This window comes from Ursus maritimus, unplaced genomic scaffold (assembly GCF_017311325.1).
Source record: "Ursus maritimus isolate PB19 unplaced genomic scaffold, ASM1731132v1 scaffold_13, whole genome shotgun sequence".
In the NCBI taxonomy this organism is placed as follows: Eukaryota; Metazoa; Chordata; class Mammalia; order Carnivora; family Ursidae; genus Ursus; species Ursus maritimus.
This window is the reverse complement of record NW_024423675.1, coordinates 21,079,940-21,097,555: the sequence shown is the minus strand read 5'-3', so window position 1 is coordinate 21,097,555 and position 17,616 is coordinate 21,079,940. Positions and strand designations below refer to the sequence as shown.

General features: G+C 43.6%; 1 protein-coding gene across 1 annotated transcript in view; it reads left to right on the top strand.

Annotated features, from left to right (window-relative positions):
- Positions 1 to 16,098, top strand: part of METTL24 (methyltransferase like 24) — a 97,078-nt gene extending 80,980 nt beyond the window's left edge. The window contains exon 5 of the mRNA XM_040627632.1: positions 14,084 to 16,098. Within this exon, the coding sequence (XP_040483566.1) occupies positions 14,084 to 14,398 (315 nt within the window). The 3' untranslated portion in view covers positions 14,399 to 16,098. The remainder of the gene's footprint in view (positions 1 to 14,083) is intronic.
- The last annotated feature ends 1,518 nt before the right edge of the window (positions 16,099 to 17,616 follow it).

The following is a 17,616-nucleotide window of genomic DNA, read 5'->3' as shown; positions in this document are numbered from 1 at the left end:
TAAGTAAGAATGCTAGAATATATGGAATGTCTTTAAAATTGAAGTGAAAGGTGAAAAAAATTTTACAGGTGAAAAAAAATTATAGTGGCTTAAACTACGGAAAATTTTTCTTCCTCTCACGTAAGAGAGGTCTTGGGGTAGATAGTTCAAATCTTGTAGAGAGACTCCATAGTCATCAGAGACCTAGGATCCATGCAGCTCCCCTCTCTTCCATCCCGAGGGTGTAATTCTCCTCAGGGTCCAAAATTGCTGCTGCAGCTTCAGCCATCACAACCTTCCTCCAGGCAAAGGGATGGAGGAAGCACTAAGTACAGCCCTCCTTCTCCTCCTCCTCCTCCTCCTTCTTCTTCTTCTTTTTTTTTTTTGAAGAAACCTTCCAGAAATCCTACATGACATTTTATTTATATCTTATTGGTCAGATTTTAGTCCCATGGTCACACGGTCATAACAGAGAGACTGGGAAGTATAGTCTTTTATCTGGGCAGCAGTGTGATCAGCTAGAAATCAGGGTTTTCTTATTGAAGGGAGAAGGAAGAATGGATATGTGGGCAAGTGATACCTCTGGTGTGCTACATTTGCTTTTAAACTAAATGACAGTATATATATGTTGCTATTTTTCTCTATTAAGACCAAGCATTTTATAGGATCTGAATTTGTATTAATGTGCTTAGTGGGGAGCTGGTATTGATCATAAGTAAATTTAGAAAATGCCAGATTGTGCTTTTTCTGGGCACTCCTAGTGCTAAGAGATTCTTGGCAGAGAGGGATATTGGGAGAAGGAAGGGATCACACTTCTTTCTCAAATATTGTAGCAGTCCTTGAGCATAACTCTTCATCAGTCCTTAAGTCTCAGGGAGGATGAAACTTAGAGTTGGTAGTTGCCCCAAAGCAGTGCTAGTGTGTGATGCATGCTAATTTGTGTGTGTGTGTGTGTGTGTGAGAGAGAGAGAGAGAGAGAGAGAGAGAGAGAGAGATTCAGAGAAGAGAAGTGGTGCTTAAGATATGGAATATCTTCCACTAATTAATTCATTTATGATCTTGGGCAGATCATTTAGCCTTTTCGGGCTTAGTTTTCCCTGCCTATAAAATGAGGAAGTTGAACCAGATTTTCACGATCCTACCGGCTCCAATCTGCCATAACCTGAAAATTGGGAGGTCGATTTAACCATCTTCCCGTCAACCCATCTATCTGTCCACCTGTCCATCCATCTACCCATCCACCTACCAACTACTTTCGATAGTGCCTGGCAGTGTGGCTAGGAGCTGAGGATTAAAAAAAAGTTATTAGCCTTCCTGGAGCTTATAGTCCATTCTAGGGCACAGAGAATATAATGCTGTTGCCTCTTGTGAGATGTAAATGCAGGTGAAGAAGCTGTTTTCCATTTCACCTGCCAACGTGTTAAGTAGAGATGGCTCTTGGCTATCACGTGTGGAATATATATTTCCTGTATATTTCCTGTACCAAATTTTAATTCTTCCTGAGTCATTTCCCAAAACATAGCTGCTGTGGCATAGAGAAGGCCCATTTTGATATTAGCTCTCACAAGATGACCTTCATTTGGGGGGTGGTTGTGGACCTCCCTGAGAATCAGTAAAAATAGGAACAGCCAGCACTGATGAAGCCAGTACTCTGTTGGGCACTGCACACGGGGCCATATGCGCGTTTCTCCTTTAACCTCCAGACAGGTAGGAGTCCTGTTTTTCTCTGAGTCACTGAGAGGCTAAACAGCCTGCCCCAGACTCATGTGTTGAAGCAGTCATCTTCGGAGCCAAAGTCCCAGAGACCACAGTGTTCCCAGAAGAGAGCACATGAGCGCAGACACACAATTTGCATATGGTTCCGGGAGTATGAGCCTCACCACCACCTTGGTGATGTGTTTAAGGAACTCTGACCGGACTGTATCCTAATTAAGAAAACATCTGATGGTGGAAAACCACTATATGCCTTCCCAGATCAAGGATTACCAGTGTGTGGATACTTTCTGCATCTGTTCACAAGAAGGGGGAGAACCCAACCTGTATGGAGGTTGAGAGTCCTGTGCATACATGTCGTAAAAAATTCACGTAGTCAAGGTGCCCGGTTGGCTCAGTCAGTTAAGCATCCGTCTTCAGCTCAGGTCCATGATCACAGAGTCCTGGGATCAAGCCTCGTGTCAGGCTCCCTGCTCAGTGGGGAGTCTGCTTCTCCCTCTCCCTGTGCCTGCTGCTCCCCCCACCTTGTGCTCTCGCTCTCTGTCACTCTCTCTCACATAAATAAAATCTTTAAAAAAAACAACCCTCACATAGTGTCATCAGCCAAGTCCAGTGGTTCTCAAAGTGTGGTCCTTGGATCAGCAGCATCACCAGCAGCAGGGCTCCTGGTAGAAATGCAGATACTCAGCTCCGATCTGAATCTGCTGAATCGGAAGCTGTGTGTTCACACATCCTCCCGCTGAGGCTGATGCCTGTGGCACTCTGAGGGGCACCGTCCAACAGAACTTTGTGCAACGATGCAAATGTCCTGTGGCTGTAACATCCAGGGTGGGGGCTGCTAGCACAGGTGGCTTTGAGCATTTGCAATGTGGTGGGAGAACTGAAATTTTAATTGGATTGGCTTTTATTTAATTAATTAAAATTTAAATGGCCACACGTGGTGAGTGGCTATGATGTAGGAGGGCACCATGTAGCCCCCTAGCATTCTGAAACATTCCCGTGCCTTTACATCTGAACAATTCACTGCATTAGACACAACACAACACAAAAAAGCGGAACGACACCTATAGACTTGTGTATTGATAGTATCTGTTTCCTTATGCCAGTGTTGATGTCACTGAACTAGAAAATGTTTGGGATGGGGGCCTTGCGGTTTAATGCCAGTGAAATCTTCCATAAGAAAAAAACAATTTGTACCTATTTCTAAGTCCTGTCAGAACTTATGGTAAGCAGTGCCTTCTTGGATAATTGTCTCTGCCTTTAGATGTTGAGGGTAAGAATTTTTGAATATTCTCAACTCTAACTCTGTATCAAGCAAGAATTTTTGTATATTCTCAACTCCATATTCTCAACTTGAAGCAACTCAAGTTCCTTAAAGAAAATGAAATTCAGCTTATGCTTGCAGGACAGTCGTGATGTTCCATACATTGGTAGAGGGGAGACGCGGTCACCAGCAGAAAGTTTTGGTGTTCTACACGAAGGGAAGACCCATGAATAAAGGAACAAGGGCAGGAAATGTCATGGCATTCTGAGGAACAGCAAAGACTAACCTTTGGCTAAAGTGTAGGGTTCATAAAGTGTTGGAAATGAAGACCCTGACAGCACTTGTGCAGAGGGGGGTGATGGGAGCCGCAGCTGCCCTCATTCCTAACTTCCAACCTTTCACTCTGTCTCCTCTTTCTCCATCAGTGGGGCTTAGGCAGGATGATCACAGGGCTGGAGGTAGAGGGACAGAAAAGAGGGACTGGGTGTAAGATGTTATAGGGGCAGAACGGACAGGACTTGTATCGTATGGGACACCATACCTACCACATGCCAGGAACTTCGCAGAAACTTAATACCCAACGAGGAGTTGGGTCCTGCCCTGAAGGAATGAGAGCCCAGGTGAGGAATCAGACGTATCAGCCAACGAGTGCAAATCGTGCTATACACTTCCCTCAGAGTCAGTACAGGATGCAGAGATGGGGGTCAGCCTAACCCCCCAGCTCTTCCCTCATCTCTCCTTTCTGCCTCTACACCTGCTGAGCCTTTTATGATTTTCACCCCCAGCACTGTTTCTCCTCACTCGTATTTCAGTGTATTTTAATAAATAACCCAAGGAGTTTATTTTCTGTTTCTCTAAGTGCGTACTCTTTGTATTTGGGCCATGTTTGATGTAGCCTGAGTCGCATGGCTGGCCCTCCCACGCTCTGAGATTGACGCAGCCCCACGTCAAAGAGTAAAATGTCTGGCTGAGAAACATCTTATTTGGGTGTTTGCTTGGTTATTGATTTGTTTATACATCTATTCATTTAGGAGTATTTACACATTTTTAAAAAATGTCCCATCTCTTTCTGGAAATACTTGAGAATGCTTTTGTAAATATGATTGGGCCAGAAAAATAAATTAACGAGGCATGGTGGCTTTAAGGCACAGGGTTCTGACCTAAGGTCAGAGACAGATGTGTTGTTTTCAGCTGCCCGAGGAAGTGGGTAGAAATAAGTGAATTAAAGCCTCTGCCTGGCATTATCCTTGTCCCGCCCCTGCTCTCCTCCCTGACTGCCTGTGCCAGGTCCCTTGCGGTCGCCTCAGTCCTGAGGAATTTGAACTGCTTGGCTCTTTGCTGTCGCAAGTCACCAGTGATGTAGGAAAGATGTTAGGGTTCAAAGCTGACAGCCAAGAAAGAATTCTTGAGACATCTTCGGTGCAAAAAGGTGGTTTTAATAAAGCACGGGGACAGGACCTGTGGGCAGAAAAAGCTGCACTGGGGTTGTGAGGAATGGCCCATTATATACTTTCACGTTGGGAGAGGGTTAGGGATAGTGTAAGTCTCTAAGGAATTTTGGAAGCAAGGTTTCCAGGACCTGAAGGGGGCTAACTATTATTAGGAAAAGGTCACATATTACCATCTAATAAAACCTTAGTCATGAGACCCTTCAGATGTGTATCAGCGGGCCATACGCTTGAGGGATGATTGCCAACATGTCTCTGGGGTAGAGATAAAGGAAGTTTCCAGAGGAATTTTTATATGTTAAAGAGACTTACAGGGTCCTGGGGGGTTGGGCTAAGATCACCTTTTGCCCTGAACTAAGTATTAATATCGAGGCAGCTGAGTTCCTAGAGGAATGTTATTCTGCCTGTTTCAAGGACTTGTCAATGGGCTGTAAGTAGTAAGGAGATGTAACAATTTTTCTTCTGCCTTTTTCCCACGTCAACCAATAGCCCTGCTGACTTCTTGACTTCTCAGCAGCTCACCATGCCCTGTCCATGACCTAGGTTTCTGGAGCTAGGACCGGGTTATAGCACTGCATCCAGCCGGAAAATTCTCGCCCAGCTGTCTCAGGTTGGATTCTTTGGAATAGGCTGGAGATCTGGCAAAAAAAAAAAAAAAAAAAAGTCTTTGTTTGTAAATGTTTCCCTTATTTCCTTGAAAATTCCTTTGCTGAGTATTGCTCCCTGCAGAGGTCATTTCTGTGATCTGATTACTACATAAAATTATTTTCTTTAATTATTAGTTCAGAATCGGTCTTACATTGGCTTTGGGTGACCCTTCATATTTCTTGTAATATTCAGGGCAAGCCTTATCTCTCTTTCCCTGGTGGTAACGGAAATCTTATAATGGTACATTTCCGCCGGCCAACAGTGATAATTAAGCCTGATTTAGTGTGTTTAAAGTCTAAGGATCTTGAAGAGAATTTTAATCCTCTTGTTCATTTAAGATAAATTAATTTCTTTCATTTTTCTCTTTTTTTTCTACAAAACTAAGATTCTTTAACGTGTTCAGCTTTTAATTTTGTAGGTGCAGATATATCTTGCTTTAAGTAGAATTGATATATAAAAGCCTGGATTCACTTTGCTTTAATCATTAAGTAACAACTTTTCATAATTAGGCTAAAAAGCAGGAAGAAGTTGTGTGGATACAATTATTTAAAAATTATGATTGAATATTGACCCAAACTACAGTGAATACGGGGGAATGAATGTAGCTTGATCTGTTGAGGTGGTAGGTAATGATAATAATGTAATTTTAAAAGATATTCATAAATATCTAGATGAGGGGTTAAAAATCATTTTTATAACATGAGCCCATTACAAAACTCAATTTGCACACTCCTTTTCAGGAATCTATTTTTTACGAAGTATGAGATGTACCTGTAAGTGCCATAAAGTGTATGACTCTGGCCCAAAAGCACACGCTGATACTGAAGCAGCAGCTGTATTACGGACTGAATAGGAAGTTCCTTGTTCTGCATTAGTTGATTGATAAGCTGGCTGACTGATAATGATATTTTATTGGTATTACTTTGAGTTTTGGCTCTTAGCCAGGGATTTGGCTGACTATAATGGTTAATTAGCTTTATAACTGATGGTAAGAGCCAGTTTTAAGCTTTAATACACATTTTCTGGGTATAAAAAAGAATCTATATCGTTTGAAAGATTTAATAGAGAATAATAGATAAGGCATTTTTATTAGGATGTTTTAAATAAAAAGGTATATAGAAATAATTTAACATTGTTCTTAATTAAAACTGGTTTGTCCTGTTCTTTCTTTCTTTAAATGGCATGCAGGTTTTTTGTCTAATCTAGTGAATCACTCAGACACAGAGACACAGGTATGTTTAGGAACACTCCAGAGTGTCACACGGCTTCGGGATAAGAAAACGAGCAGTCGTCGAGTGGGCTGATGACAGTGGGGGAGCCTTTGGCAGTGCGCGTGTGCAGGGCGGCCAGGCTTAGCACCACTCGGTTTGTCCTCAGTTTCCCAAGAGCAGGTTCAGGAAGGGTCTACAGGTTAGAAAAAAATTTAAAAGTTGTGAACAGTGCCTGTCCTTTGCACATGTTACTTCGCTCCTGGGAGCATAGTTATTCTAAGACAATAAGAGAACATACTTAGATATTTAGCTCCAGGCTTGTTGATCACATCCGTGGGCCATATCCAATTGGAAAGAAGGGGATTGGATTGGTTAAGAAAATTAAACCAGTATAAAAGTCCTTTAAAAATATGTTATAGATGGAGGCAAACTATTTCTCTTGGCTGGAAGGCTCTTCTTCAAGTAAGAATTTGCGAGGGAGTCCAAATATATAAAAGAGAGAAAAGGGGAGTTGGTCCTGTTGAGTCGAGGTAGCAGGTCCAGAGGCTCCCCCACATCTCCGACACTCTTGCAGGGGCCCCTGCCCCCTCAGTCACAGGCTTGTGAAATCCCCCAGGGACACAGAGAACACTTTGACGGAAGTTTATTGGTCTGGAAAGATATTCATGGTTTGTTACATTGTTACATTAAAAAGCGTATTTGAAAACACATTATGATTCTAATGTTATAAACAACATGTGGGTTTGAATTATGCCTGTTATGCTGTGATATGTGTGTTGCGTGTGTGTGTGTTTATGGCAAAGAATGATGTTTAGCAAGAAATACACCAGGTATTCAAGAGTTAACTCTTTTAAACTCTGGATTAAGGGTATTTTAACTCCTTTTCTTTTTTCTTATCTGTAATTTTAATTTTTAAATAATGACCATGTATTGATTTTTTAATAACAGAATATTTTTGGTTAAATATATATGAATTTCTAGGAATCACAGCTTTGAAATATATAGTATTTGAAGCTGTATAAGTAACCTCTGACTTTTGCATGAATAGTACTTGGTCTCTGTTCTAGTTGCTACTGCTATATAATGAGTCATCCCCAAAACTCAAGTTCCTTAAAACAGTGATTGATAGTTGCATTATTGTCACAGTTTCTGGGGGTCGGTGTTTGGGAAGGGGCCTGCTGGGTAGTTCTGGCTCAGGGTCTCTCCTGGGGTTACAGTCAGACGATGGCTGGAGCAGCCAGGGTTGGCCAGGCATCCCCTTCTTCATACTGATGTGGGGCCTCTTCATGTGGGCTCTCTGCAAGGGCTAGTTTGGACTTTCTCATAGCACCGTGGCCTCAGGACAGTCAGACACCTTGCATGGGGGCTAAAGTTTTCAAGTGTGAGTGTACCACTGAACAAAGTAGAAGCTTTTATGGGCCAGGCTTCAATATCCTCTAGAACCACTTCTACCTACTCTTAGCCAATGGTAACAAGCCCATCAAGATTCAAGGGGAGCATCACAGAACAGGAGACGTAATTTGTGAGGCCCAGTGCAAAATGATAATTCAGGGTCCCTTGCTCAAAACTTAGGAAGAATTTCAAGTCCGTGACAGCAGAGCATTAAGCCAAGTATGGAGCCCTTCAATGTGGGGGACCTCATGCGGCTGTGTAAGTTGCATCCCATGAAATCATCCCTGGGGAGGGAACATCAGTTCCATCTCTTGATTAGAGGAGGGTCAAGGCCATGTCGTAGAAAAGCAGGAGATGGGAATTAGTGGTGAGACCATCTTTTGGAAAAGAAAATCTGCCACAGTCTCTATGACTCACATTTTTACTCCCCAGAACTGGAGTTAGCCATTAACCACAAAGGAGGAACTACGGGCTCTCCAGCAATCAGGCTGCCATAACAGCAACAGGGATGTATTTTAAAACTCTTTGTGGGGAAATACTGGTTGCCTCTAAATAGACTCTAACAAAAACACCTGTTTTATTACCTGCCCCTCAACCCCCGGCCCAATTCATAGGTTGGAGCACTTACCCTCGGTGTGACTGTATTTGGTGGTAGGGCCCTTAAGGAGGTAATTAAAGTTAAATGAAGTCATGAGAGTAGGGCCCTAATCCAGTAAGACTGGCGTCCTTATAAGAAGACGGAGAGATACCAGGAGAGCGTGAGCACGGAGGAAATTCCGTAGGAGGGTACAGTGCAGAAGCAGCTGGGGCGAGCCAAGGAGAAGCCTCAGGAGAAACCATAACTGCCCATACTTTGATCTTGGGCTTTCCAGCCTCCAGACTGAGAGAAGATATAAATGTCTGTTGTTTAAGCCCCCCAGTCTGCGGCATTCTGTTGTAGCAGCCCTGGTATACTAATACAGTATCTAAGACTTAGACACATTTATTTTACTTGTCCTTTTCAGTATTTTCTTTATTAGTCATCCTAATCTGTTGGCTATCCCAGGTTCTTTGTCAACTTCCAAGGAAAGCCAGATCTTTTTTTTTTTTAATATTAATTTGGTATTTTTAAACATTTTTATTTATTTATTTTTTTTGATGTACTGTTCGATGATTCATTAGTTGCGTATAACACCCAGTGCACCATGCAATACGTGCCCTCCTTACTACCCATCACCGGTCTGTCCCCTTCCCCCACCCCCCGCCCCTCTGAAGCCCTCAGTTTGTTTCTCAGAGTCCATAGTCTCTCATGCTTCATTCCCCCTTCTGATTACCCCCCCTTTCTTTATCCCTTCCTTCTCCTACCGATCTTCCTAGTTCTTATGTTCCATAGATGAGAGACACCATATGATAATTGTCTTTCTCTGCTTGACGTATTTCACTTAGCATTATCTCCTCCAGTGCCGTCCATGTTGCAGATCTAATAGCAAATGCCATGTTTTAATGAATGTCCCTTCTTTAATACTATTCGGATGAATAAAGGCTTTATTATTTATTTTTCGTGGAGTGTTGCTTGTGTTCAGCAAAGGTTCATGTCTCACCTAATACTATGGCTCATTCATGGATTTGTATATAAATTTGAATATTGCTTTTGATCACTGGGGTCAATTATTTGCAACCATGAACAGTTTGTCTCCTCCTTTCTGTGTGCGGGGCTCTTCCCCTCAAGGGCTGGAATCTGTTTCACCTCACCTTGAATCTGGGCTGGCCTTGTGATTTGCTTTGCCCAATAGAATGCGGTGGAAGCGATGCTGGGCAGTCCCAGACCCAGTCCTGTACAGGTGCTGCCGTGTGCGCTGCGGTCTGCCTATCCTGCTGCGGGGTCCCCTGGAAGGGGAAAGGGCTCAGGTGGGGAGCCGCAGGCATGAGGGTGTTGAGTGCCTGCTGAGTTCCCGGAGGAAGAGGGAAGCGGCTAGGGAATTGGGAGGGGCGTGCCAAAGACAAAGTTCACCTGCTGGGCCTGCTTGTGTGGCCGGGAAGGAACCAGGGAACGAAGCACAGGGGTTTTACGATGGTGGTTTTAGTTGGCCTTGGAGCCTGTTGACCTGCCCTGGATGTTGTGAAGTTGGAGCTGTCAGGGCTGGCTGATGTAGGGACTGGCAGGACAGCAGCCACAGTTGCCTCCGAGAGTCGCTGGCCCTTGGGTCTCTGGTACGGGACACTTAGCCCGGGCACTGACGGGGAATTGGCTCCGGAACGCACACCGCCTTGCTACAGCCTGCAGTGATAGCGTCGCAAACACTGCTGTCGTTTGAATTGTGCGCTCCCAGATTCCCATGTTGAAGCCCTAACCCCTAGGACCTCAGAATGTGACCTTCATTGGAAACAGGGTCCCTGCAGATGTAATTAGCTTCAGTGAGGTCATACTGATGCAGGCCGGGCCCCTCACCCAATATGACCGGTGTCCTTCTACAGAGGGGAAATTTGGGTGCAGGCCACGGGTAGATGAAGAAATAACACGATGTGACGATGAAGAACTAGGTCAGAGCAACGCCGAAGCCGAACAATGACGGAGACTTCCAGCAAACCAGCAGGAGCTGGGAGAGAGGCACAGAACTGCTTCTCCCATGTAGCCCTTGGGGGACCCGACGCCGTCGGATGCCTCGATGTCAGACGTGCAGCCTCCAGAACTATGAGACGGGGCGGTACTGTTGCTGAAGCTGCACAGTTTGCGGTCCTTTTTGCTAATAGCAGCCCTAGCGAACTAGTACAAGGCCAGGACCCGCTTTTCCTCTTCTCTGCGGCGTCGGGTGGGGGACACAGACATCAGCTCGTGCTGTGATGAGGGGGCTGCCAAACGGCCTCCACCTTCACCCAGTTAAAATTAAAATGCCCATTTCCTCAAAAATTCTGTGAAAGGAGGTTTATTGGGTATTCCAGACACAAGGGTAAGGAGATACTTTTTGATAGGAGGACCTCTTTAATGCCGCTGAAATTGTAACGGGTAGGTTGTTTGACCTACCCTCCTTTGAGACACTTCCCTCCCATGAATATGTCTTTCGTTATTCCGGAGTTTACAGAGAGTTCACACCTCGTTGTTTTTCTCAAGAAACCGGATATAACCTAACTGGATTCGGATTGGCACTTGATTATTCCGATGTAATCATTTGCGTGATTTTTAGGGCCATGACTGTTGAAAGCTGATGTTAGTATCTTAAAAGTGGCGTACCCGATGCGACAAAGTTTTGTGCCTTATACAAACAATAATAGTGGATGCATTACGCAGTAGTAATGGAAATTACGTTTGCAAAAGAGTTGTGGTGATAGAACGTTCTGAAATACAAAAAATGGGAAAAGCACACAGGGAAAGAAACCCATGTTTTATTCACAGCATTGGGCTGGCTGTGCTCTCAGGCTGGAAGCGGGGAAGAGGTTTATGAGCTCCTCGGTCCTGCGCCATCCTGGGCCTCGTGATTTAGATCAACCTACTCGATTCTGATTGAAGTGGAGAATTTCCAGTCATTGGAATCAAAAGGGGTTGGCAATGTTGTCGTATTTGAAAATACTTTCTGCTCTTTCGATAGGATAGCGTTTTGTAAGTGAAAATTGGATTTTCACAGGAAGCATATATTTGCTATGATTTATCCTACTTTGGTTTTTTTTCCCCTGTTGCTCATAACTTCTGATTGATAGCTTATTTTAAAAATATGGTTGGAAAAAAATATGACACATATATTCCTCTATCTAAAAACGTAGTTTTTAGGTCAGTTGCAGGCTAATTGACTTTGCCCTGTCCATTTAATACTTTCATGTATTGATCACATTCACCATATGCGAACTCACAGAAAACCATGATAGAGGGGCGCCTGGGTGGCTCGGTCGTTGAGCGTCTGCCTTCGGCTCAGGGCATGATCCTGACATTCTGGGATCGAGCCCCATGTTAGGCTCCTCTGCTGGAAGCCTGCTTCTTCCTCTCCCACTCCCCCTGCTTGTGTTCCCTCTCTCAGTGGCTATCTCTCTCTGTGTCAAATGAATAAATAAAATCTTAAAAAAAAAAAAAAAGAAAACCATGATAGAAATACATCTATAAGGATTTTTAAAAATTAACTATGTGAATTGACATGAGATGTTGATTTTAAGTTTTGGATATTTTCTGTACTAATTAGATAATTTTGTAAAGTTTTAATTACATACTTCTTTTGGCAGTTTAATTACCCCAATTCAGGAATATTCTGCTTAAAATTTCAATGATTAAACAAAGTCAAGAAAGTGGCAGGGCAGCAGAGATGAAAAAAAAGAGTGAGTTAATTCTTTTGAGTGTCCAATTCACAAGAATTATATTAGCCTTGTGCCTGGAGTCTGCTTTTGCTCGGTTCCTTTCAGAAAAGAAAGGAATTTTTTGTTTTGTTTTTCATTTTACTTTTTCTCTTTGTGTTCGGACAGGCTGGTTTACAGATATCTAGACTATTCTGAGGCTTCTTGGTATTCTTGAGGTGTTACCATCACTCTTTCCCAGGTGGACCATGAGGTGCTACTGTCCGAGGCAAGACAGTGAAAGAAAGCACCTTCCTTGGGATGTCAGGATACTGGGCAAGGACCATTATGCAGCAATTATGTCGAAATCCTATGCATCTTCTCGTCCACCCAACTCTGAAATCACACAAGCAATGTTGGCAGCCCAAAGTCATTTTTACCAAGGCCTCTTGTCTGCATACAGGGCTGTTTCACTGGGATTATGTATGTAGAAAGTAATTCTCTAAGTTGTAAAGTGCTTTGCAAATGTAAACTGGTGATATTGATAACAGGACTTCTATTCCTAGAGCCCTTATCCACTCTCTAATGGCACCTTATTTTCTTTCTTTTTTTTTTTTTAATGATTTTTTATTATATTATGTTAGTCACCATACAGTACATCCCCGGTTTGGCACCTTATTTTCTAAACTAAAAGCCTTTTAGGGAATCTGAGTTACCATTTTTTCCTCTTGTGGCTTATGGGGAGTCAGCATTGTGTAGTGGTTAAGAAGAGGGGCCATGTAGACAGACTCAGTCCACATGTCCCCACTGCCCCTCCAGCTATGTGACCGGGGATGGGTTACTCTCTGAGTCTGGTTTTGTAAACTTCGAATGGGGATAGCAACAGAATCACGCTTGCAGAATTGTTGAGAAGAGTAAGCGGATATTGCAGGCGAAGCACTTTGCACGGTGCCCGGCGCACGCAAGCGCTCAGTGAGTAAGTAGCATTCATTGCTTTCTGGAGGCATTCTGGGTTCTGCTATTCTAATAACAAAGCCAGCAAAAATGAGCTGATTCTTACAACTTAATTAATTGCAAAATCTCTCCTATCCTACTCTTGTCCCTACATTTCATCTTACCTGGAATGTGAACTTAGGGTCATTAAACGAACAGAGAATGGTGTTGCCTTTTTTCCCCCTCTTTAAGATGCTGTGCTGGTGTATAGCTTTAAAAGAAATCATGGGATAATAATAGATTTTTACGAGTCTGATATTCAGATGCCTGAGAACTCTCCCTGGCTTCCAGTCCTGAGCAGTTGGAGAGGGGTGAGGTCTGTGAGGTGGCCCCGGCAGGCAGTGGCCCTCTGTCTGTCCCTCCCTGTGGGCCACCCTGCTGTCCTGACATGGCTGGGTTCCTGCGAGCAGGGTCTAGGATGTCGGGGAGAGGCTGTGGGCACGCAGCTCCATGAAACACAGGCTCCAGCGTCTCCTTCGCAGGCATCTATTCCCACTGGGCGGAGAGTAGGAAGGTCCGTTATGATTTCCGACTGGCATTTCATTATTTGTATATTAACATTTGGTGTGGAGTGAGGTTAGAAATGCATGTCTAGGGGCGCCTGGGTGGCTCAGTCGTTAAGCGTCTGCCTTCGGCTCAGGGCGTGATCCCAGCGTTCTGGGATCGAGCCCCATGTCAGGCTCTTCTGCTGGGAGCCTGCTTCTTCCTCTCCCACTCCCCCTGCTTGTGTCCCTCTCTCGCTGGCTGTCTCTTTGTCAAATAAATAAATAAAATCTAAAAAAAAAAAAAATGCATGTCTAGGGGTACACAGAAGGGGGAATGAACCATGAGAGACTGTGGACTCTGGGAAACAAACTGAGGGCTTCAGAGGGGAGGGGGGGGGGGGGAATGGGATAGGCTGGTGATAGGTATTAAGGAGGGCACGTATTGCATGGAGCACTGGGTGTTATATGCAAGTAATGAATCATGGAACTTTACATCAAAAACTAGGGATGTACTGTATGGAGACTAACATAATAAAAAATATTAAAAAAAAAATGCATGTCATTAGTGGCCCCTGAAAAAGACCGCTAATTCTAAAACTTGAAACATTCTGCTTTCGGAGGAGGTGGTTAGTCATACAGCGATACTCCTGATGTCAAGATGGTATTTTTAACAGCATTTATTGAATCTGCTAATCTCGTTTCATCATTTTGCTACAGATTGATGTTCTCAAAGCAGATCTGGAGAGTGCGGAATGGAAAGTTTTAGAAAATCTTATTCTGGAAGATGTCCTGGAACAAATTGGACAGCTCACCTTTGAGATTCATCTCCACTGGCCCGGGTTTGAGGTCAGTGGCGGTGACAGTAGTGTCGTGCGTTTCTGGTACAGCCTCCTCAAAGAGTTAGAACTCAAGGGTTTCAGGCTTTTTCATAGTTACAAAGATCTATCTAAACCCCAGCTGTTCCTGAAGAAAGACATTTTCAATGCAAGTAGCTGTTATACTCTGAGCTGGGTGAATACAAGATGGACCTAGGGTGCAGGACCTCATTGAGAACTCCAGGAAATAACTGCAGAACGAGGCATACCCAGCGTTCTAATGATCAGTGTCCTTGTCCAGTCTCCTCCCACTAGCCTGTTAGCTGCTCCAGGAGGGGGTTGTGTTACTGCCTTTGTAGTGCACGTAGCCTGGCACCTGCCCTGTGGTAGGGGACACAGTTAACACCTGTGGGTGGGATGGATACAGGAGTGCCACAGTCGTCCATCTCCATCTGCCCAAAGCCCAGGCCTTTCGCCTGTTTGCCTCCTTCTTTGTTTTAACTGGGAAGATAACCCCCCACTTATCTGTTTTCCCTAAAATTCATCATGCATCTAAAATCCATGAATCCACCAACATGAAGAAGAAATTACATAACATTTCCATTTTTACCGGGTTGATGAGATTCTTAAGTTTGTGGCTTCCTGTTTAAAATAGGGCCTTTCCTTTGACTTTCACTCCCCTCTTTGAGGGTTTTTCTTACTCACCCAGCCCATGACATTCTTTAGGACTTGTAGATTTCAGTCATTCCTTTGCTGAGGCCATGCTGTGGCTTTATAAGCACCCCTGATTCTTGGAGTCTGGGGACTCAGACACACCAAATTCTGTCACTGAGTTTAAAAGACCAGACTCTGAAGAACTTCAACTCAGGATTCTTTTCAGACAGCCTTAAATCCCCTGCTGTTTCTATGAAACTAAGCACAAAGCAGAAATCGGGTGTCTTTGCTATTGCCTTCACCGACTTCAAACCTGATTTCTCGACCACAGCCTTGCCTATGCTGCCAAATCTTTTTTTTTTTTAATACATTATGTCAAAGATCAAGTGAGTTTTTCTCTACTGCCAACTGGCATTTGTTAGAAGACCGTGGCCTGAGAGCCAAAGTCTGTCTCTTTCCTGGGATGCTTACCTAGTGTTTCAGTAACGCCAATCCTTTCTATATTTTTAAAAATTAAACAGAAAATGTAGCTTCTCAGTAGTTCAAATGATCTCCATCATTTTTATTTACGGGATTAGATGTTTATCCCCAGGAATGATTTTCAAAAATTCTATTCCAAATAAGTCAATTAAATAGCATAAAAATAAACCAAATTATTACCTTATTATAAATTATGTTTTCTGGCATTTTTTTTACATCACGAGAGAGCAGGAAAACTATGCATACATTGTTTGTTCAAGAAATTTGGGGAGAGAGTAGAATGCTGGCTGCTACTAGATTTTATTCCTTCTTATCCTTCTTTACCTCCTTCTACCCCAGATGTTCCCTGAGTTGGCTTTCTGTTTCTTGCAGTGGTTTGAAAATGCCATTCCCTCAAGTGAGAAACCAAAATATAGTAGAGTGGGATGATCTTATTCATTTCAGTTCAAAAGGGAACAAGACTTTCTGGATTTTTAAAAACACAAATAAGTTTTTTATTTTAAAACTCATAGTACACTAGTCAAAATCTTTGAGATGGGAGAACCAGCTTGAATCAGTGTGATTTAAAGTGGCAGGCTGCTCTCCGTGTCCATAGGTATCTCAAAAGCACAAAGGGTCCACGAAAAACTCTGAGGTGGTTTAATGTTTAGTGTGCATGGGGTCACTGCCTCGAAAACAAAGTTAACTTTAGTCCAGTTCCTGCTTGGATTATATCAGATTCTCTCTTTTATTTTTTAATTAAACTTATATACACTGAAGAATATACAATAAACCTTTTTACACATTAAACCTCGTAAACCTTCTTACACACTGAAGTAGGAAGCGTACTCGTCTTGTGTCCAGTCTCATCAGATCTTAGGTATGTACACTCCCCTGGTAAGATTTTTTTTTTTTAAGATTTTATTTATTTATTCGACAGAGATAGAGACAGCCAGCGAGAGAGGGAACACAAGCAGGGGGAGTGGGAGAGGAAGAAGCAGGCTCATAGCAGAGGAGCCTGATGCGGGGCTCGATCCCACAACGCCGGGATCACGCCCTGAGCCGAAGGCAGACGCTTAACCACTGTGCCACCCAGGCGCCCCTCCAGTAAGATTTTTAATTCAGGGGATTGAAGATTGATGGAATCACTGAAAGCCCCCTTTGTACAGGCCAAGTCCCCATTTCTTCCAGATTGGTGGTGCAGAACATTGACTTTGTCACACTATATATATGTCTGAAGCAAGAATGGCTGTACTGTTAAGGAAAAAAAAAAAAAGGACAAATTCAAAATGAATCACAAACACACCCACCCACACCCACCTACAAGGCAGCTTGTTCAATAGTTTTTTGTACTTATTTTATGCTTATTTCTAAGACTGTCCTTCATTCCCTTCATGGATAGTTTGAAATTTATGATGAATATTCTGACTGTTGCTATGGTTTCCCTGCCTCTAAAATTTATTATGCTTATTGTGTAGGCTGGGGTTTCTTAACCTCCGCACAGACTGCCATTTTGGGCTGGATAATTCCTTGTTGGGGGGGGGGGGAAGGCTGTTCCGTGCCTTGTGGAATGTTCAGCAGCATCTCCGGCCCTCCCCACTAGATTCCAGGAGCACCTCCCTCCCTCCCCTCTCAGTTGTGACAACCAGAGATGGCTGCAGCCAGTGTCAAATGTCCCCTCGGGCGCAAAGCCAGCCACTGTGGAGAACTACCCGTGTAGGCCACGAGAAAGGGTCTGGGGTACCATGGCACTGCTGTTTGGGAACATCCTGCTTGGGAAGGCAAAACAAGAACCACCACCACCGTAACCCCCACAACAGCAATGCAAGCAGAACACAGAGAAGAGGCCAAGTCAAGAGCTGCTATTGAGAGCTTCCTATGTGCCCAGCACTGGGCAGAGATGGTTCCTACTTCTCCCAGCAACCCCGTACGGAAGTGTAATTTTCCCATTATACAAGTGAGGAAACTCTGGGAGGTTAAATAGCTTATTCAGATGAGGCCACTAGTAGATGATAGAGTAGGAATCCCCAACTCTGTCTTTCAGATCCGGAGCCTGTGCTGGTTCGTCCCCTTCCCTCCGCAGGGCTGCCTCAATAGCCTCCAGCAGACGTAAGATGCTTCTCCTAAAGGACATATTTTTGCTTCTTTATTAGTAAATAGGGAGAAAAACTACAAATATGCTAACATCAGACCTGCAAATCTGTTAGAGTTGGGACATTTGTAGCATATAGGTTTAGTTTAAATGATCTACTTAATTAAAACATGCCTGCCAAATGGAGGCTTCCTGAAAGAATATGGGGACCCAGCAACTTCTCCATCAAC